This window comes from the organism of the source record quoted next, unplaced genomic scaffold, assembly GCF_019419815.1.
Source record: "Pyrus x bretschneideri cultivar Hongxiangsu unplaced genomic scaffold, Pyrus_bretschneideri_v1 Contig87, whole genome shotgun sequence".
Lineage (NCBI taxonomy): Eukaryota > Viridiplantae > Streptophyta > Magnoliopsida > Rosales > Rosaceae > Pyrus > Pyrus x bretschneideri.
Genome location: NW_025999828.1, coordinates 893,689 through 916,385, shown reverse-complemented (window position 1 = coordinate 916,385; position 22,697 = coordinate 893,689). Strand labels below are relative to the sequence as shown.

Sequence of the window (22,697 nt, the reverse complement as noted above, 5' to 3'; positions counted from 1 at the left end):
AGACACATCAGCAAGAGACGTCCTTTCCAAGGCCATTTCTATTTTTCAACTAATTGCAAGAAAAATAACTTAACGCTGACGTCTACTCAGAATTGCCTGAATGACGCTGACGCGTGTGTGGCTCCCACCTCTTACCCAATCCCTGTCCCCCACGTGGACATTACCGGTTGAAACTGGTATAGGGCACTGAATCAAGAAAGAGATATTGATCCGAAAAGTCCAGGTTTTTGGTTCCTTTAGAAAATTTTCCACCTCCACGCCTTGTTCTGCATTTTTTTGACGGTTCCAATTGCATTTTTTCAATCTTCCCGTTTCACCAAAAGAACCCAATAAGGTAAACCTTCTCTGTAAGCTCTCTCTCTCTCTCTCTCTCTCTCTACTTTTTTGAGAATTTCGAATTGTGATATAATATAATCCTATCGAGCTTCTGTTGCTGTTTATATTATCGTTGTCACTAGAAATCAAAACCCCTTTGGTGGATTCTGTTCTTTTGCGAAAGATTCAACCTTTTTTGTGCCCCCCTCATGCCATAAATCCACAGGATCAAGCTCAAAATTGAATATTTTTGTATTTTAGAAATTACCCAGAAAACCCATTAAATTATTTGCAAGATTTTGTTCAATAAGTTTAGAACCGGAGGATTTAGAGATGGATAATAATGGCGGTTCATCACCATACCCATACCCATATCAGAATTCCTATCCATACCCTCATCACCCTCATCCTAATCAATACCCTCCACCTCCGGATCAATACTCACCTGCCCCATATCCATACCCACCATACAATTCTCAGTATCCTTACCCGTACCCGTACACTCCATCGCCTTCCTCACCGTCCCCCCATTCAGTTTCAGGCCCTTTAGATTACAACCAACCTCCCTATCCATATCCCTACCCCCCGGCTCGTCCGATTTCCCATAGTGGTCCTCTGCCTAGCATTCAGCAGCACAGCAGTTTCAATTATGGTTCACAGTACCCTTACCAACAACAGTCTGGGGCTTACCCGCCTCCCGAAAGCCCCCATCATGTGCTCCCCAGTAGGTTCTCGAATCATCAGCGGCATGATAGCTGTCCCATTGGAATTGAGACGGGTTCATTTCATGAGAATGTTTCAGAACCTATGCCTCCTCACTCTTCTGCTTATCCGCCCTTGGATCAGCTTATGAGTAATGTGCATTTGTCTGAAAATCAATCACCCGAGCCCACAGCACCCCCATCACCTTCGGTGCCACACTTGACTCATTCAACTCCGAGTAGTGCAAGGTATGATAAGCAAGGGGAGCTCTATGCGTATCCTAATAACTCATTTTCAAGTAGTTGGGATACGTCTTATTCGGGTCAGATTGAATCAGCGGCTCATTCTCCTTATTCGCATTCAAGCTCATTTAATGGGTCACAGCATAGCGGTAGTTTGCAGATTATTCCATTGCAGAATAAAGGGTCCTTGAAGGTTCTGCTTCTACATGGAAATTTAGACATTTGGGTATATGAAGCCAGAAACCTTCCAAATATGGACATGTTCCACAAGACTTTGGGGGATATGTTTTTGAAGTTACCAGGGAGTGCAAGCAACAAAACCGATGGCCAATCAAGTCGTAAGATTACTAGTGATCCATATGTTTCAATCTCAGTTTCAAATGCTGTAGTTGGGAGGACATATGTGATAAGCAATTCTGAATTTCCTGTTTGGACGCAACATTTCAATGTTCCAGTAGCACATTCCGCTGCTGAAGTGCACTTTGTTGTTAAAGATAGTGATCTTGTGGGGTCCCAGCTCATTGGGGTTGTGGCAATTCCGGTAGAACAGATATACACGGGAGCAAGAGTTGAGGGAATTTATCCAATCTTGAATTCGAGTGGGAAGCATTGTAAAGCCGGAGCTGTCCTAAGACTTTCAATTCAGTATATTCCAATTGAGCAATTGAGCGTTTACCATAACGGAGTTGGGGCGGGCCCTGATTATTTTGGGGTTCCTGGCACATATTTTCCTCTTAGGACAGGTGGAAAAGTAACTCTTTATCAAGATGCCCATGTCCCAGATGGGATGCTTCCAAACTTGATGTTAGATGGTGGGATGCCATATGTGCATGGGAAGTGTTGGCATGATATTTTTGATGCAATACGTCAGGCCCGACGTTTAATTTACATTGCTGGTTGGTCAGTTTGGCAGAATGTTAGACTAGTTCGGGATGTTGGTGGTGCATCAAATTGCACCATAGGGGATCTTCTGAGGTCCAAGTCCCAAGAAGGAGTGAGAGTGCTGTTGCTTGTTTGGGATGACCCTACTTCAAGGAGCATTTTGGGTTATAAAACAGTAAGTATTCTTCGACTATTCGTATTCTGGAATAGCTATTCTATCAAGTGATCATGGTTCTAAAACTTCTATCGTTATTATTATCTTTGTTTAACTTGTGAATTTCTTGGATGCAAGACCTTTCACTTAGTTTGTGTTGCATCACAAGAAGCATAGTGTTGAAAGTTACTGTTGAATCAAAAGAGAAATGAATGCCAGAAATTGGTTATCATGATAAAATGCTTTAGATGAAAGCAACTGAATTTTGATAGAGTCAATGACATTGATATCATCCTTTTGTTGTATGATTTTCATATTATTTCCTTGTTAAGTTCAAACTGGAATTGTTGTATGTGTTTCTCAATGGAACATGAGAACTTATTTGTTGCAGGATGGAATCATGCAAACCCATGATGAAGAACTTCGCCGATTTTTCAAGCATTCTTCAGTGCAAGTATTACTTTGCCCTCGCACTGCTGGAAAAAGACATAGCTGGGTCAAGCAAAGGGTTAGGCATAACTAAGCATTTGTTGCTATGTCGTCATTTTTCTTCACTTAATACCATGCATCCAATTCTGGTTTTTTCCTTCTTGTTGGTGTATTATTTTCTGAACTTGTTTTCAATTGAATGCTTCTTATATTTTGGATTTCAGGAAGTTGGAACAATCTATACACACCATCAGAAAACTGTAATAGTGGACGCTGATGCTGGCATTAATAGGAGGAAAATCATGGCCTTTGTTGGAGGACTTGATTTATGTGATGGTCGGTATGATACGCCGGATCACCCTATATTTAGGACATTACAAACAGTGCATAAAGATGACTATCACAATCCTACATACACGGTAATTATGAGACCTCTTCTAATGGCATAATTGTGAATAGCTTTGTAGTTAAATTGTTACACACTATGCATTTCATTGGCACTCCGTAACAAAAAATAAAATAAAAAACAGAAGGGTATAGTTATTTGTTGCTCAAATTTGAACATTTTGTCCTCTATAGTTGGCTTAGTGAAGGAGCGAGATATATAGTTAGAGGGGGGCACTAATAGTCCTAGATAGTATAATGTTTTGAAATCAGATTCTACATAGAAACTTCAATAGTAGTAGATTTATATTCATTGGAAAACAGTTGTTCTTAATGAGTGGTACATGATAACTTCTCAATCAATGAAATAAGTTTTTTCTTTATCCAAGTAATACCACCCAGTAATCATCCATGTATTACGAATTTTTCTCTTCTAATTACCTATATGGTTTTATCTCATTGAAGGGCAGCACTGCTGGTTGTCCAAGAGAACCATGGCATGACATGCACTCTAGACTTGATGGTCCAGCGGCATATGATGTACTGACCAACTTTGAAGAGCGCTGGTTAAAGGCTTCAAAACCACATGGGATGAAAAAACTGAAAAAAAGTGCGTATGGTGATTCTTTGCTGAGGTTGGAAAGGATTCCAGACATAATTGGAGCGTCCCATGCTGCTTCCACTACTGACAACGATCCTGAAACTTGGCATGTTCAGGTAATGAGGTCGTAACTGACTATTGAGATTGCCCGTGAAACTTGGCTAAACTGGTAAAGGGGTAGGACTGAGTAGATTTTCAATTCAAATTTCCCAGCCAACAAGAAAAAGTAAACTACTGAAATAGTTTGCATTATATCCATTCTTACAAATGAAAACATTTTTCCTGGTGTTTCACCAATGCAGATTTTCCGTTCAATTGACTCAAATTCTGTTAAAGGTTTCCCAAAGGATCCAAAAGAAGCAACAAGCAAGGTAAATTGATATTTACTGAAAATTCTCTTTGCTGCGATCTTTTTGGACTGGTGATTGATGCTCTGTTGTAACAGAACCTGGTGTGCGGAAAAAATGTGCTGATTGACATGAGCATACACACAGCATATGTGAAGGCAATCCGCGCTGCCCAGCATTTCATTTATATAGAGAATCAGTATTTCATTGGGTCCTCATACAATTGGAGTGCGCATAAAGACTTGGGTGAGAAACATTGTTATGTTTAGAGAGTATTGGGTCTATTGACCACCCAAGTACTAAAATACCCTTCTTTTGTCATGGTTTACTTTATAGTTTATTATAGAATTATGGTCAAATGTATGATCCTACTAACTCTGAATCTCTACATAGGTGCTAACAATTTGATCCCAATGGAAATTGCCCTTAAGATTGCTAGTAAAATCAGAGCAAATGAGAGATTTGCTGTATATATCATCATTCCAATGTGGCCAGAGGGTGTTCCAACGGGTGCAGCAACACAAAGAATTCTGTTTTGGCAGGTAGGCTCCAATTATTATCTTGATAGTTGAAACCTTTGTTTAGTCAAGAATTGCAAATTGTTGACGCTTCTAATTATCTGATTTATTTAATGTAGTATTAAAATTTGACATAGTATACGGGTAGATTTTAAATTAGAAAATCAGGTTAGTTAATATAGAAAGTCTTTGATGTATGTGATGTGGAAGACTGAGGGAGGTCAATGGTTCTGTTCCATGTATAAAACTTCAAAGGGTTGTCAATTAGTAGATTTGTAATTCCTCTTCTAGCGAGGACATTAGGGCGTAAAGTAGGGAAATTGTGATACCTCAGTTCCACGTTGTGAAGATTTAAGGTAGTTACGCAAGACCTAGGAAATGATGTCAACTGAAGCTAGGACTTTTGCTTTTGCGTATATCGTCATTTGAAAATGTCGACTAAAGTTAGGGAAAGAAGGAAGAGTTTTTACTTGTTACATAATAAATTATGAAAATCAATCATGTGATTGGATGCTACATTAGAAACTGCGGGGACTCATCTTTTTTAATGCAGGATTGCTCATCCTCAATAAATGAAAGCTATATAATCTGTACTGGCTGAATTCAGAATGTTGTTTATCTGGGTTCTTTTATTGATTGCTGCAGCACAAGACAATGCAAATGATGTACGAGACAATTTACAAGGCTTTAGTGGAAGTTGGGCTGGAGGGTGCATTCTCCCCCCAAGACTATTTAAACTTCTTCTGTCTTGGCAATCGTGAGGCCATAGATGGAAACGATACATCATTCTCTGGAAGTCCTACTGCAGCCAACACTCCTCAGGTATCTTCTCTCTAAGAAAAATAGCACTATTTACTCCTGTAGGCGGAGAAAGAGAGTATTGTTTTATTGTTGTTAATTCCTATTTTTCCTCGAATTTGTTCATAGGCAGAGAGAGAGAGAGAGAGAGAGAGAGAGAGAGAGAGAGAGTAGAGAGTTGATTCCTATTTTCCTCAAATTTGTTTATATGACAAACGTACCTATATAACTGGTGTACATCGTGTTTCCAGGCGCTTAGTCAAAAAAGCAGGCGATTTATGATTTATGTTCATTCGAAAGGCATGATAATTGATGACGAGTATGTAATAGTGGGTTCGGCGAACATCAATCAGCGCTCTATGGAAGGGACAAGAGACACCGAAATTGCAATGGGGTCCTATCAACCTCATCATACCTGGGCAAGAAAAAATGCTAGTCCTCATGGACGGGTAAAGTGATACAACTATAAGTTCTCATGAAAGTATATTTTTCTGAGATATCAAATTAAGCTGATATGTGTAACCCAACTTCCTGTCTTGTATGTTTTGCGTCGCAGATATATGGATACAGAATGTCCCTATGGGCAGAGCACACTGGAACCATTGAGGACTGCTTCACGCAACCAGAGAGTCTTGAATGCGTAAGGAGAATAAGATCAATGGGTGAGATGAACTGGAAACAATTTGCTTCCGATGATGTAACGGAGATGAGGGGTCATCTATTGAAGTATCCAGTTGAAGTTGATCGGAAAGGCAAAGTGACATCCCTTCCTGGAAGCGAGAATTTCCCAGACGTGGGAGGAAATATAACCGGCTCGTTCCTTGCAATCCAAGAAAACCTGACCATTTGATTTGCAAATCGAATTCAATTACGTTACAATGTTTTGGTTTTCTTTTCTCACGAGTACAATTTTGGTGTTTTGGTATTTTTTTTTTTTTTTTCCATAAATTTTATCCAACCCGCCTGCTTTGCAGGTTATTAAATTTCACTTCAGGTTGTGTCTTTTGAATTTTCTTTATTTTTGGCCTGCTCAATTCAATACAATACGATACAAATCCATCCTTCCATGCTGTTTCCACAACTCTGAAATTTTGCTTACTAAACAGACCAAATACAAACAATCGAGCGAAACACCGGACCTGAGAGGAAATTTATAACGAGAAAATCACGCGTTCTAGATTCGTCTAATCAAATATAATCAGCTTAATGATCACTAATCAGCGTCAGATTAATGAACTTCATGAGATATTAACAAGCTTTGGCCGTCTAGTATTAGGATTTACCTCTACCCGAAGACCAAGTTGAGCAATTTCAGGTGTATCAACAGCCCCTTGAAGCTCCAATTCAGCCACTACCCTTTCGTTTTCTTCGTTGCCTTCGAATAAGTCCCTGACACACCAAATGCCCCACTCCCTTAAGTACGGATTGTCGTCATCAAGGCCGCACTGTTGCAAGAGCAGAAGAATCCAGTCCCTTTGTCTAATCTCATCTTGTACAAGCTTACTTTTATACGTGCAATTGCCAATGACGGCCACCATATCTCTCCGAAATCCCTTATACGGGCAGGGTTTTAAGGAAGAAGACTTTGGTCCATCTCGTTCCTCACCTTGCTTGATAGCTTTCCACATTACTGATGTCGGCTCAAGATCACGAAGCAAACATAAAAGTAATTCTATGAGGCCATGGGATAGCAAAACATCAACAGCATCCCCCAGGTCCTCGTTAGAGCCTCTTACGGACTTCTGAGCGCATATATCTCTCAGGATTGCAGATAGACTCAATCGAGGCTAAATGGATGGTATCAGTGAATAAAGGTAACATAAAATAACTGAATGTACAAAGTTACCTGCAGCAGTAGTGTTTACAATCTCTTTCACGATAGTTATTCCACGAGCACTGCAAAGTTGGGCAAACAGTTCGGGGCTTCCGTCACCACAAGCATAGATAACCATGCACAAAGGATCACAAGTTTCCCGGCTCTGAACTCTTGCAAGAGCAACAAACTCTTTTGGAAAAAGTTGCTGCCAAATTGCACGCTGATGTTGTTGTCCAGCCAATGAAACATTAGCAAGAACTTGCAACCCCATACGAATGATCCCAGCATCCGGCTCCCAAGAAAGGCTCGCAGAGTTCGAAACATTCGATATGATTGCAACTCCATTATGTTGAACAAATGAGTTGTGATTTGCAATCTCTCCCGCACAAAGATTTCTTACGAGCTTTAAACATAGTGTGAGAAGATGGCGAGCAGAAGGGTAAGGGAGAGATTGTATGAGCTGGATGGCAGGGGGAAGAATATCCTTAGACGCAAGGCCTGCACGACCATCTGCTGTTCTACAAACTTGTATTAAGTTTTCCAACGAATTCACGAGGGAAGATGAGTTTCCCGCAATTAGTATTTTCCGGAGAACATGCTGAGGTACAGAGCACTCTTGCAGTGCTGTGTTATCCAGTACTAATCAATCGACTGATACCGAAACCAAAAAATGCAAAAATTTCAACAGCTAAACTGGTAATGAATTGATAATTAACACTCTAGTAGAAACTCACAAGTATTAATGTATTATCATGATGTTAATTAAATAAAAACTAGAGTTAGTGCAATATAATCACAGAATCAACGCCTAACAAGTAAATTTTACATGAAATCATACTTGGAAATCAAAAACAAAAAATATATATCTCAATCATTTCTTATTTAATATGAAATCAAACAAATATTATACATGTTTAATTCATCAAACCCAAATCCAAATCCACAAATTCAATGCCCCCAATTGACAATGAAGCTCAAAATTTGTGTGCAAAAGTAAATTTATACCCGGGACGGTGGATAAAAACCCCAATTGGTAATTGATGGCAGGAAAAGGAACAGACCGAATTCAATTTTCTTTCTTTCGGCCGAGACTCGGTCGAAACTTTGTTCGGCTGCGAAACTAAACCAGCCGAACTCGAACTTCTTTCCTTAATGGGGCCCACTTACGAATAAGCGGTCCAACAGGCTCTGGATGTAAGACCAAACCCAACCCTGCACTATTTACCAAATTTTCCCGCTTATTCCCCCGTCCAAACCCAACCCATACTAAATTTTTGGGCTAAAAGCCAAATGTCAAACTAAGGCTAAATACCCCCCAAGAAATAGCGCAGAAACGCGTGGACTCGCCCAAAAGGAGCCTATTCTCAACCTGATCATGGGCCTAACTCACCCCATGCAGGCTGAGCCCTTTAGCGCCCGACAGGATAGTACCCATTGTCAGGGCAGCTGTGGCTACCATTATGAGCCTAACGGCTCTTTTTATCATCGGACAGCTAGGCTTTTTGTACCTTTGGTTGATCCAACAATCCAGATTCAAATTTTGCTTTTTAAAAAAACGAAATTTTAAAATACATTGAATTCAACGGTTGAGATCAAATATAATCAAATCTAATGGTAAAAAAAAAAAGATCTAATGGCCCAAATTTAAATCCAACTGCTAAAATAATTAAAAAATATATATGTTTAACTCAAAATTCACCCAAAAACTCTATAAATACATATGTATTTGTTCAAACATCAACACAAAACTCAATTTTCTTCTACAATTCTTCCAATTTTTCTTTCTACCATTTCTTTCCATTTCCAAATTGTTCAACATGGCAAGAGAGCGTATTAGAGATCCTTATTGGACCTGTGAGGAAGATGTTTTATGCTTGGCATAGGTTGCTGTTAGCGAAGATGGTGCAGTTGGCATGAATCAAAATAAAAAAGTTTTGTGGGACAAAATCATTGAAAAGTTTCAGGAAAACTACAACGGCGGTGGGGGGGACGATGGTGGTGTGTACGATCGGTGGAAGACTATCAACAAAGCATGCACTTTATGGAAGGGAAGCTTGGAGAGTACCGTGGTTGGCATGGCTAGTGGAAGGAGTGCCGCAAAAATTATGAGCTTTTTTTGTTGATATTTTTTTTTTCATAGGGTGACAAGGCAATGGAAATTTACAAGACAAGAGTAACACCAAAAAATCAAGTTTTTAAGTTGCAACATGCTTGAAACGTCCTCAAGGATTGTCCAAGGTGGGCAACCGATGTGGACCAACAATGGGGAAGATTATTTCAACATGAAGCCGTGATAGGAGAATATTTATGCAACTTAGTTAGCTTGTTTTCTTGCATTTATATAGTTAGTTTCTATTTATTATATTGTTTTATGCCATTTTCGTGTGTTTGTAGGTCCAATTGACAAAGTTGGCAAGAAAGTGCATTTTGGTGTATTTTAGAGCAGTTTTGGGCTTGGAATGGATAGCTTGCATATGGAGCAAGGTGGATGGACAAATTTGAAGTCAAAAGAGGCTAGGAACATGCTACAAATCTGGAGAAACAAATTCAAGACAAAGAAGATAAGGAAAGAGCAAGAAACATGGAACATTATCCACACAACCTTATCTTATCTTATCCTATCCTAATCTTTTCCTACCTTAATTCCAACTGCAAAGAGGACTCCTTTTCACATTAAATCACCTAAATATCAGGTCCTAGAAGCCCTATTTTCGTGCCCTAAGTTTATGCCACATATCTTATCCCTTGTCCTTCTAGAAACCTGTCACAAAACCCTTTTCTAGAAGCCCTAAGAATCTGCCGCACCCCTTATCCCTATTCTCTTAGGTTTCTGATTTCTAGATGGCCTTTTCCTTATGGATTTGAAGTGCTAAAATCCTTTTCCTAAGCTACTTTTGTGCCACACCTAAGCCTATATATATATGTATATTTTCTACTGCAAAAACCACCACCCTCTACCACAATTTCACACCACACTATCCACCACACCTTAAGAGCCTAAATTCAGAAAATCCCCATTGTGTAGTAGCAAGGAAGGAAGGAGGAGCCACCTGGAGTCGTGCTTGCCATTCAAGACATTGGATTGTTGGAGCGTTTCTAGGTGTATTCTATCTTTGTTTCCAATGTTTAAATTTAATTATATTTGTTTTGCGAACATGAGGAACTAATTTCGTTTTGGCTAGAGGAGAATTCAAAGTCATGAACATATATGTGATATGAATTGATTTCAGCCAATTATTGTTTCATAAATCGTGAATGCAATTTGCTTAACTGCTTGATTGATAACTTATTCTTGTATGTTGATTAGATTGATAACTTATTCTTGTATGTTGATTAAGGAGGCCTACTTAGTTTGCATGCATGAATTTGATGCTAAAATATAAGGGAATTTCACCTAATTGTTATGAACTTATATTTGCAAGTAGTGGAGGTTGCTAGTCACAATTGTGTTAAATAAATTCCTGGCAAGAGTATCATGCTTTTCATAGTTACGAATGCCTTCTCAATGCTTATGATTTTCACAAAGCTTAATGATCTTTGATTGTATCTCTATTCTGATATTCATGTAGGGAACTATTGAAGAATAATTTGGTTGCCGACGCGTATTCCATCCAATTCAATGACTTAAGGAAAATCTGAGGGTTAATTAGTGTTGTTCACGGTTAATCTGGGGCGTTGAGGTTCATGGTTTTAAGGAATAATAGCTGAAAATCGATTTGTGTTGCATATGTGTCATGTGTGGAGAAGGACCCTCTAGCTAGCCATTCACCCATATTTCCCCAATTTCGTGCTAACTTAGTTTAAGTTTACAATCTGCTTGTTTTTACCTTAATTTCGTTAAAAACCCAATTCCCTTTACTTTGTTGTGTCAAATTAGTTAGAATCTGTTTTAATTTGTTTCTTTTAGTGTTTTGAGTCAATTTAACTTAGTTTGTGTGTTTTGAATCTATTTAGCATGTTTTGAGTTGTCAAAGTCTAGTTTTCTGTTTTTGAGTATAGTTTAGTGATTTAGAGTTTAAATTGAGTAGATTAGCATCCCTTCTAATTCCCGGCCTAAAACGATCCCTACTTTCATATACTACAATCATAGGGTTTTAATTTGTGTGTTAAGTTAATTTCACATCAAGCCGCACCAACAAATGCCAGAGATAAAGGTGTTAATGAAGGTATCGATGAAATGACCCCAACTCATTCTTTTGCAAGGCCCCCGGAAAGAGATAAGTAAAAGGAAGCAAAGAGAAAAGGGAAGTCCCAAGATCTGATTAGTGGACACATTGCTACCGGAATTGCAAGATTGAGTGAAACCCATAGCGCTCGCCAAGAAGAAGTGGCCCGAATGCATTTGCAAATGAATGAAGAAGGCGATAAGGAGCGAGATAGGTTTTCATGATGGGGGACCTCAACAAATACACTCCAGAGAAGAAGAATTTCTTACATGGTAAGCAAAAGAAAATTTTGCAAAAGTATGCCACAATGAGTATATTTCAAGATGATGAATCATCTCAACCCCATATCCCAAGTCCACCACGAACTTCACCACCAAATCAAGATGGTGGATATCATTATTAAGTTTATGTAGTGTATGAATTATCGATTGTATTAAGTTTATATGGATTATTAATTGTCGTTTGTATTAAGTTTATGTACTTTATTAATTGTCGTATGTATTTAATTAATTGTCATTTGTATTAAGTTTATATACTTTATTAATTGTCGTATGTATTAAATTTATGGCTTATTAATTATTGTTTCTATTAATCTAGATACCTTCAATAATTATTGTACTTATTATTCCACACTTTGATGTAGAATAGATGCCTTCAATAATTCAACCTCCATTCAATAATTTATCCAGCATACTAGACAAAAGATTTTGCATAAGAAGACACTTCAATTTATTACTAGAAAATACAAACATAGTACACTTAAAATTATTACATAAAATAACAACATAGCACACTTCAATTTAACACAATAACACATTAATACACCAACTTCATCAACGTTCACCTTCTCGGCGCCATACATACTCAACCAAATCCTTGCGTAATGTGTCATGACGTTGAGGACCTTGAATTCTATTTAAATGTCTCATATACTCACTCAATGTGACCCTATGATAGGAGCATATTCATGCGACTTAAATGGTTTGTTCTCGTGCATTTACATTATGTTTCTTTAGTTATTTTAGTACTTTAAGCTATTTTCGTGTGTTTGTAGGTCCAAAGGGCTAAAGGAGCAAAAAGATGCATTTTGGAGACTTTTGGAGCATTTTTGGGCTAAGGATGGATAGCTTATGCTTGGAGCCAAAGTGTTGGACGAAATTGAAGACCTAATTGAAGACCAAAGTGTTGAAACCTTGTTCCCTTTAGTTTTAGGACATTTAAACCTTTCCTATATCCTTAGCCGTGCATAACATTCCAACATTCCACTCCTTCATTTCAGCCACACTCCCACATATCATTACTTATCATCACCACTTATCACTTATCATAATCACATATCATACACTTATCATCACCACTTATCACTTATCAAACCATTCACTTATCACTTATCATAACCATTCACTTATCACTTATCATAACCATAACCATACCTTCCTCCTTGCAATTCCACATGCATTCATCACCAACACAATCATCAAATCCACCCATCCCATTCATCATTGCCGTGCATAACCCACCATCATTTCCAACCCATCACTCCCATTCTTTAATCCAATTCAGCCACATGCATTCCACCCTTTAATCACATGCATTCATCAACATATCTAGCTGTCATTCACATGCATTTCATTCATCATTTCCACCCCCACATGTCCCTTTAATCATTCAAACATGCACTCCCTTTAATCACATGCATAAATCAGCCACATGCATCTCCCATCATCATTCCACTTTAACCCACATGCCATTGTCATTCCACTTCATTTCACCTTGCATTTTCAGATTATTCCTTCATCATTGCACCACACATGCAGCCACATTTCCACCCACTTCCTAGCTGTCATGTTCCCTCTTATTTACCTATAAATAAGGATCCATTTCAGCCACAATTGATTGATTCACTCCACATCTCATTTTCATACACAACACACCACAAACACTTCCCTAGCCGTGAGTTTCTCTCCCTTACAATCCAAAAACCATCTTCCATTTCCATCACTCCCCACTCCATTCCACACTTCCATTCACACCATCAAACTATCCTTAGACCTTGTGCTACAACGAAGAGGAAGATAAGAGGGCCTAAACGTTCATACAATTCAAGTTGAGTTGTTGGAATGTTTAGGTGTTTCTTTGATTTCAATGTTTAATTTCAATACTCTTTGTTTTGTACGAATGAGGAATGGAAGAGAAGAGGGCCTAAACGTTCATACAATTCAAGTTTGAGTTGTTGGAATGTTTAGGTGTTTCTTTGATTCTCTTTGTTTTGTATCATGAGGAACTAAACCCCCCCCCTTGGCTAGGGGGGGATTCAAAATATATGTTTATGCTTGCGTTTTGATTTGATTACTTCTAATTGCATTTCATAAGTCGTGGATTCAATTTGTTTAACTGTTTGATTGATAACTTATTTATGTATGTTTATTGAGAGTGCACGCTTAATTTTCATGCATGAATATGACGCTAGAATATAAGTGAGTTTCACCTAATAGTTACGAACTTATATTCACAAGTAGTGGAGGTTGCTTATAAACAATCGCGTTAAACGAATTCTTGGCATAAGTTTCATGCAATCATAGTAACGAATGCCTCGTCAACACTTATAATTTTCATAGAGCGTAATGATTCTTGCTTGTATCTCTATTATGCAATCATGTAGGGGACTTGTGGGAAATGTTTTGGGTTGTCGTATGCAATCATCCAATTCAATAACGTTAGGAAGATTTGAAGGTTAATTTAAGCGGACCTAATTAACCCGGGGTGATGAGTTTCATAATTTATTGAAATGCAATTGGAAATCTTTTTATTATGCAAGTGTAACATGTGTGGAGATGAACCCCTTGGCTAGCATCCATTCATTCCAATTCATCCATTTCATATTTACATTCTGTTTTAATTGCAATTTGTTCATTTAGTTTAATTTCGTCAAACCCTAAATCCCCCTTTACTTTATTGTCAAATTAGTTAGAAATCAATTTAGTTTGTGTTTTTAAGAGTCTTGAGTCAAGTTACAACTTAAATTCGTCCAAAATTGGGTTTAAGGTCAGAAACTGCCTAGTTAGTGTTTTTAGGCAGTTTTGAGTCTTTTGAACTTGTTTTGAGTCCTTTGAGTCTTTGTATTGTCCAAATTAGTTAGAAAGTGTCTTAGTTTGTGTTTATAAGTGTTTTGATTCAATTTGTTACCCAAATTCGTCCAAAGTACTCAAAGTGCTCAAAACTGCCCAGAAAGTGTTTTTAAGGCAGTTTTGAGTGTTTTGGTGCTGTTTTGAGTCTTTTGGTTTGTTTTAGTGTTTTAAAGTTTAGTTTTGCATTCTTTGAGTCTAGTAGAGTGTTTTATATTGTGTTTTTACGTTTTTGAGTGAAATCCAAGTGATTAACAATCCCTCCTAATCCCCGGTCCTGAACGATCCCTACTTACATTCTATACTACAATTGTCAAAAAGAGGGTTTAATTTGTGTGCGTATAATTCTCGCATCACCCTATCCTGTAAGGTCTCACATGTGGTTACAGCAAGATATTCAACATCTCTTGCCATAGCTCTCGCATGTGTTGGTTGGTCATCATCCACATCTTCGTCTGAATCTTCTTCAATTTTGATGTACTTATCTTCCATAATCATGTTGTGCAAAATTATGCATGTCATCATGATTGAATGGAGGTCTTCGGTATGCCAAAGTCATGCAGGCCCTTTAACAATGGCCCATCGAACTTGTAGGATCCTGAACGCTCTTTCCACATCTTTCCTGTGAGAGTCTTGCCTCTGCGAAAATAATTTCTTCTTTGCATTATCGAGATGAGAAAAACTTTTGAGAAAGGTAGACCAACTAGGATAAACACCATCAGTTAAGTAGTAGCCTAGCTCATACCTATTAACATTTACCTTGTACCGAAATTCTTTTTTTCATCCATTGACAACATCATCAAACAAAGGAGAAGAACAAAGAATGTTGATATCGTTGTTTGATCCAGGAACGCTGAAGAATGCATGCCAAATCCATGTGTCGTAAAACGCCACAACCTCGAGCACGATGGTTGGCTTGTTATGATGACCCTTGAATTGGCCAGGCCAAGCAGTAGGACAATTCTTCCACTCTCAATGCATACAATCGAGACTTTTTATCATGCCAGGGAAGCTTCTTTTGTTTGCCTTATGTAGAAGCCTTTTCAAGTCTTCACTATTTGGCTTTCGGAGGTATGTGGCTCCATATATGGCTTGAATTACCTTACAAAAGCGCTTCAGGTTCTCAATAGCAGTAGTCTTCGAAAGTCAGCAATACTCGTCAATTGAATCTGCAGAGCACCCATTAGCTTGCACCCAAAATACAAATGTGAGCTTCTGATGAAGTGATATACTTTGTCGGCCTACGTCATCTATGTTCCTTGCAAAGTAGTGGTCATGATTGACAACTGCATTCAAGATGCTTTCAAAAAGCTCTCTCCTCATCCAAAACCACCTTCGAAAATCATGAGCAGGAAATCTCGGAGACACTCTTCTCTATCATGTTGCACAAATGAACGCCCCGTGACAGAACCACGATAGCTAGATTCGTCATGGTGCTCATATTGCATAAGCGAGTTTGCACATTTAGCTGCTGCGTTGATGATTTATGCATCCTCAATGTCAAGGCTTGCTTGGTATTATACCATCTGCATTGCCCTACTACCCTTTTTCTATCACCTATTGATGAGATATTGAAGATTTTTAGGAAACAAAAACACTTTGAAAGCTGAAAGATTGGTGAATATAGAGGATGATTGAAGGTTGAAAGATTATGTGATCAATTGATATTCAACCTGTGTTTATATAGAAGATGATTGAAGGTTTCAGTTACATGTGTGTAGGTTTATATTTCATGCGTTTCATGTGTTTTGTATGTGTTTTCAGCTGCTGCGTTGATGATTTATGCATCCTCAATGTCAAGGCTTGCTTGGTATTATGCCATCTGCATTGCCCCACTACACCTTTTTCTATCACCTATTGATGAGATATTGAAGATTTTTAGGAAACAAAAACACGTTTCATGTGTTTTGTATGTATTTTGTATGTGTTTCGTGTATGTCATGTATTTCACATGTGTTATATGTGTGCTTCATCTCTATCATGTGTTTTGTATGTGTTTCGTGTGTGTCATGTGTTTCACATGTGTTCTGTGTGTGCTTCATCTCCATCACGCGTTTTATATATCTTTCACATGTGTTTTGTATGTACTTCACATATGTTATGTGTGTCTTATGTGTTTTATGTATTTTGTGTTTATACATCTCTATCATGATTTTCATATTCTTCCATAGTGTTTCATGAGTTTCATGTATCAATTTTAGTGATTTTTCAATATTTATCGGAATTTAAATATTTTTAGATTAAAATGTTCATAAAATTAATTTACGATAGTCTGCATAATTTATTTATTTTTTTAAAGTAAATTTAAGAAAAAAAAATTAGCCTAAGTTCATTATTTAATAATCTCGAGCTAAAATTTTAGGCCAGAAGGGTTGGAGCAGAAAAGTTGTTTCTGGGCTAAAAGCTAAATTTTCAGGGCTAAAAAATTTGACTTTTAGCCCAAGAGTTGGAGATGGTCTATGTTACATCCTGGCCCGAGGTCCACCACATCCCGGGCCCACTCCACCATCATAGCACGATATTGTCCGCTTTGGGCCCCGACCATGCCCTCACAGTTTTGTTTTTGGGAACTCACACGAGAACTTCCTAGTAGGTCACCATCATGGGATTGCTCTTGCGCACTACTCGCTTAACTTTGGAGTTCCGATGGAACCCGAAGCCAGTAAGCTCCCAAAATGCCTCGTGCAAGGTAGAGATGGAAATATACATATAAGGCTTACAAGATCTACCCCCTGGGCGATGTGGGATGTTACAATCCACCCCTTTAATGGCCCGACGTCCTCGTCGGCACACCACGGCCAAGGTTAGGCTTTAATACATAATTGTCACATCCCGGCTCGGGGTCCACCACATCCTGGGCCCACTCCACCACCGTAACACGATATTGTCCACTTTGGGCCTGTTTTGTTTCTGGGAACTCACACAAGAACTTCCCAGTGAGTCACCCATCATGGGATTGCTTTCGCGTGCTACTTGCTTAACTTTGGAGTTCTGATGGAACCTGAAGCCAATGAGCTCCCAAAAGGCCTCGTGCTAGGTAGAGATGAGAATATACATATAAGGCTTACAGGATCCACTCCTCTGGGCGATGTGGGATGTTACAGTCTAAGGAGTCTTTCTGTATTTTCTTCTCTATGCTGCTTTAGACCAAACCCAACACTGGATTATTTGCCAAATTTCCCCATTTATTCCCCCCAACCCAACCTAAATCTTTGGGCTAAAAGCCAAAAGCTAAACCTAGGCCAAATTCCGCCCAAAAATTAGCCCAGGATTCTATGTGGGCCCCACCGAATCAAGTGAAACCCAGCGTTTGTGCGCCAAACCCCCTCCCACCCAGTTGCCAAACGCGCATGACGTGCAACCTTTTAGACAGCAAGGGCCCCACCTATATCGGCCTGTCGACCACGTTCCCCAGGCACCCTACCATCTAGTTTGATCCGAAGGTTGCGATCAATAGGCCGTTGGTTGATCCAACGACCTAGATTCAAATTTTTTTTTTGTTTTTATATTTATATAGTATTGAATCCAATGGCTGAGATTTAAATCCAACGGCTAAAATAATTTTAAAAAAAAATTATTTAACTCAAAATTCACCCAACAACTCTATAAATGCCTATGTATTTGTTCAAACATCCACACAAAACTCACTTTTCTCCTACAATTCTTCCCATTTCTAAATTTTTCAAGATGTTAAGAGTGCATATTAGAGGTCATAATTGGACTTGTGAGGAAGATGTTGCTTTATACTTGGCATGGGTTTCCATTAGGGAAGATGGTGCAGTTGGCACGAATCAAAATAAAAAGGTTTTGTGGGATAAAATCATTGAAAAGTTCCATGAAAACTGCAACGGCGGTGGGTGGGAAGGTGGTGGTGTTTACGATCAATGGAAGACTATCAACAAAGCATGCACTTTATGGAAGGGAAGCTTGTAGAGAGTCATGGTTGGCATGGCTAGTGGAAGGAGCACCCAGAAATTATGAGTTTTTTTTATATTTTATTTTTCATGTACATAATATTATTTTTCAACTAATTGTTTTTATGTATTTTTTGCATAGGGTGACAAAGCAATGGAAATTTACAAGACAAGAGTAACACCAAAAAATCAACCTTTTAAGTTGCATCATGCTTGGGACATCCTCAAGGATTGTCCGAGGTGGGCAACCGATGCGGACCAACAATGGGGAAGATTATTTCAACGTGAAGCGACACCGACAAATGATGGAGATGAAGGTGTCGATGAAATGACCTCAACTTCTTCTTTTGCAAGGCCCCTGGGAAGAGATAAGCAAAAGAAAGCAAAGAGGAAAGGAAAATCCCAAGATCCGATGAGTGCATACATTGCTACCGAATTTGCAAGATTGAGCGAAACCCATAGAGCTCGCCAAGAAGAAGTGGCCCAAATGCGTTTGCAAATGAAAGAAGAAGGGGATAGGGAGCAAGATAGGTTCGAAATTAATTTCATCATGGATGACCTCAACAAATACACTCCAGAGAGGAAGAAGTTCTTACGTGGTAAGCAAAAGGAAATTTTGCGAACATATGCCACAAGGAGAATATTTCAAGATGATGAATCATCTCAACCCTATATCCCAAGTCCACCACTAAGTCAAGGTGGTGGATATCATTATTAAGTTTATGAATTATCGATTGTATTAAGTTTATGTGGTTTATGTGGTTTATTAATTGTCGTTTGTATTAAGTTTATGTACTTTATTAATTGTCGTGTGTATTAAATTTATGACTTATTAATTAGCGTTTCTATTAATCTAGATGCCTTCAATAATTATTGTACTTATTATTGCACACTTTGATGTACAATAGATGCCTTCAATAATTCAAACGGCATTCAATAATTTATCCAACGTACTAAACAAAAGACTTTGCACAAGAAGACACTTCAATTTATTACTAGAAAATACAAACATAGTACACTTAGAATTATTACATAAAATAGCAACATAGCACCCTTCAATTTAACACAAGAACACATTAATACACCAACATCAGCAACGTTCGCCTTATTGGCGCCATACATGCCCAATCAAATCCTTGCGGAGTGTGTCATGACCTTGAGGAGCTTGAATTCTATTTAAACGTCTCATATACTCACTCAATGTGACCCTATCCTGTCGGGTCTCATATGTGGTTGCAGCGAGATATTCAACATATCTTGCCATAGCTCTCGCATGTATTGGTTGGTTATCATCCACATCTTCGTCTAAATCTTCTTCAATTTCAATGTACTCATCTTTCACAATCATGTTGTGCAAAACTATGCACATCATCATGATTAAATAGAGGTCTTTAGTATGCCAAAGTCGTGCAGCCTCTCTAACATTGGTCCATCGAGCTTGTAGGATCCCGAACACTTTCTCCACATCCTTCCTGTAAGACTCTTGCCTCTTTAAAAAGAATTTCTTCTTTGCACTATCGGGATAAGAAAAAGTTTTGACAAAGGTAAACCAACTAGGATGAATACCATCAGTTAGATAGTAACCTAGCTCATACCTATTACCATTTACCTTGTACCGAATTTATGGTACCCATCCATCGACAACATCATCGGACAGATGAGAAGACCAAAGAACGTTGCTATCAGTTTTTGATCCAGGAGCGTCGAATAATGCATGCCAAATCCATATGTCGTAAGACGCCACAGCCTCGAGCACGATGATTGGCTTGTTTTGACGACCCTTGAATTGGCTAGCCCAAGCATTAGGACAATTCTTCCACTCCCAATGCATACAATCGAGACTTCCTACCATGCGAGGGAAACCTTTTTTGTCTGCCTTGCATACAAGCCTCTTCAATTCTTCACGATTTGGCCTGCGGAGGTATGTGGCTCCATATCTGGCTTCAATTACCTTATAGAAGGGCTTCAGGTTCTCAATAGTAGTAATCTCCGCAAGACGGCAATACTCGTCAGTTAAGTCTGCAGAGCACCCATTAGCTAGGATCCCAAATGCAGATGTGAGCTTTTGATGAGGTGATAGACTTTGTCGGCCTACGGCATCTATCTTCTGTACAAAGTAGTGGTCATGATTGACAACTGCGTTTAAGATGCTTTCAAAAAGCTCTCTTCTCATCCGAAACCACCTCCGAAAATCATGAGCAAGAAATCTTGGATGCTCGATGAAATAATCTTTAATCATTCGGTCATGACACTCTTCTCTATCACGCTGCACAAATGAATTCCCCATGATAGAACCACGATAGCTAGATTCAGCATGGAGCTCATATTGCATAAACTAGTTTGCAAATTTAGGTTATGCGTTGATCATTTATGCATCCTCAACGTTAAGGCTTGCTTGGTATTGTGCCATATGCATTACCCTGCTACGCCGTCTTCTATCACCCATTGATGAGATATTGAGGATTTTTAGGAAACAATAACACTTTGAAAGTTGAAAGATTGGTGAATATGTCGTGTGATGGTTTGATATTCAACATGTGTTTATGTAGAGAATGATTGAAGGTTTCAGTTTCATTTGTGTAGGTTTGTGTTTCATGCATTTCATGTGTTTTGTTTCTATTTTGTATGTGTTTCATGTGTGTCATGTGTTTCACATGTATTCTGTGTGTGTTTCATCTCTGTCATGTGTTTTGTATGTGCTTCACATGTGTTATGTGTGTCTTATGTGTTTTATGTCTTTTGTGTTATACATCTCTATCATGATTTTCATATTCTTCCATAGTGTTTCATGAGTTTCATGTATCGATTTAGTGATTTTTCAATATTTATCGGAATTTAAATATGTTTAGATTAAAATGTTCATAAAATTAATTTACGATAGTCTACATAATTTTTTTTTAAAGTAAATATAGGGAAAAAAATTAGCCTAATTTCATTCTTTAATAATTTAGGGCTAAAATTTTAGGCCAAAAGGGTTGGAGCAGAAAAGCTATTTTTGGGCTAAAAGCACAACTTTCTGGGCTAAAAATTTTGGCTTTTAGCCCAAGGGTTAAAGATGGCCTTATTAATGGAATTCCTATTGACCAAAAAAAAAAAAAGCAAAGGAGTGTAGTAGTATTTAATGTTTAAAAATTCTTCGATACCGTTGATATTTTAAAGGAAATATCCAAAAAAAATCGAAAAAAAATGTGGAAATGGGGTGAAGCTTAAACTTCACCTTATAACAGAGAAACTTTTAAGTTTAGGCTAAAATCGACATATATCGTTGATATTCTGACTCCTGTTAAATATCAAAGAAACTCTTATATTTCTTCCAAACCAATATCTGACAATTCCAAAAGTTTTATTTTAAATTTTCATCATTTCAATCGCAAACAATCGATATCTATATTGACATTCGATATATCCGTCGATATTTCCACAAATTTGCATATTGATATTCCACTGATACTGACTTTTTAAAAACTGCTAGTACCTGAGGCTTCTCGATTTATGCAGTCATTCTTTTTTCTTTCTTTTTTTAAGTATGAATATAAACTATTTTACTATTAAAATGATATTATTTGTCAATTGTTGTGAAATAGAGGATATGTGTGTGGTGGAATATAAAGTAAATAAGAACAATATTTACGAGGTTCGGTAAGTGTGCCTACGTCCTCGGGGCAGCAGTAGCACTTTCTTTCATTGTGTAAAATAATAGGAATACAAAGATAACTCTCAATTTATATTTCTCTCTACCTCTCTAGACTTTGCATAGCTTACATGAATATCTCTATTTGTGTTGTTCTCTCCAATGATACAAATATACGTTTTTATATATAGGTTGCTCATGCCTTTCAACCTAACAAACCTAACAAGACACTTTCTTTGACAATTTTGTAAACATATGGTCATTGTTGGTTGCTCACATTTACAATGGGCATTCACACCATTTACAATACTCCCTTTGGATACCCATATATCAATATCGGTTGCCTCATTATAACCTTGCTAGGAAAAACTTAGTGGAGAAAATCCTAGTCGAAGAAAAAAGAGTATAACACACATGTCTTAGATGCTCCCCCTAATGAGTATCTCCCCTCATTCCATATTCTTCAATCTGACCAATTACTAAGTAGATGTAATCTAGTGCTATGCACCAATTTTTGAAATGTACACTTTAGTATAGATTTGGTGATGAGGTCTATCAGGTTATTATTGGAACGAATTTGTCTGATTTCAATAGCTTTAGACTTTTGAAATTCATGTGTACTAAAAAACTTTGGAGATACGTATATTTGAGAAATATGAGAATGTAGCAACAA

The 22,697-nt window shown here is 38.0% G+C and overlaps 2 protein-coding genes and 1 pseudogene across 2 annotated transcripts; 1 reads left to right on the top strand and 2 right to left on the bottom strand.

Moving 5' to 3' along the window:
- The first annotated feature begins 208 nt into the window (after positions 1 to 208).
- Positions 209 to 6,360, top strand: LOC103942113 (phospholipase D gamma 1). The gene is made up of 10 exons (XM_009352323.3): positions 209 to 2,316; positions 2,687 to 2,803; positions 2,949 to 3,143; positions 3,574 to 3,825; positions 4,012 to 4,080; positions 4,155 to 4,302; positions 4,450 to 4,598; positions 5,220 to 5,396; positions 5,624 to 5,821; positions 5,929 to 6,360. The coding sequence occupies exons 1-10, from the start codon at positions 649 to 651 to the stop codon at positions 6,220 to 6,222; spliced, it is 3,267 nt and encodes a 1,088-aa protein (XP_009350598.2). The 5' UTR covers positions 209 to 648; the 3' UTR covers positions 6,223 to 6,360.
- A 148-nt stretch (positions 6,361 to 6,508) lies between these two features.
- LOC103942121 lies at positions 6,509 to 19,741 on the bottom strand (annotated as a pseudogene).
- A 273-nt stretch (positions 19,742 to 20,014) lies between these two features.
- Positions 20,015 to 20,680, bottom strand: LOC125473439. Its single transcript, XM_048576248.1, has one exon. It carries the CDS (start codon positions 20,678 to 20,680, stop codon positions 20,015 to 20,017), a length of 666 nt encoding a protein of 221 aa, XP_048432205.1.
- Between the last annotated feature and the right edge of the window lie 2,017 nt (positions 20,681 to 22,697).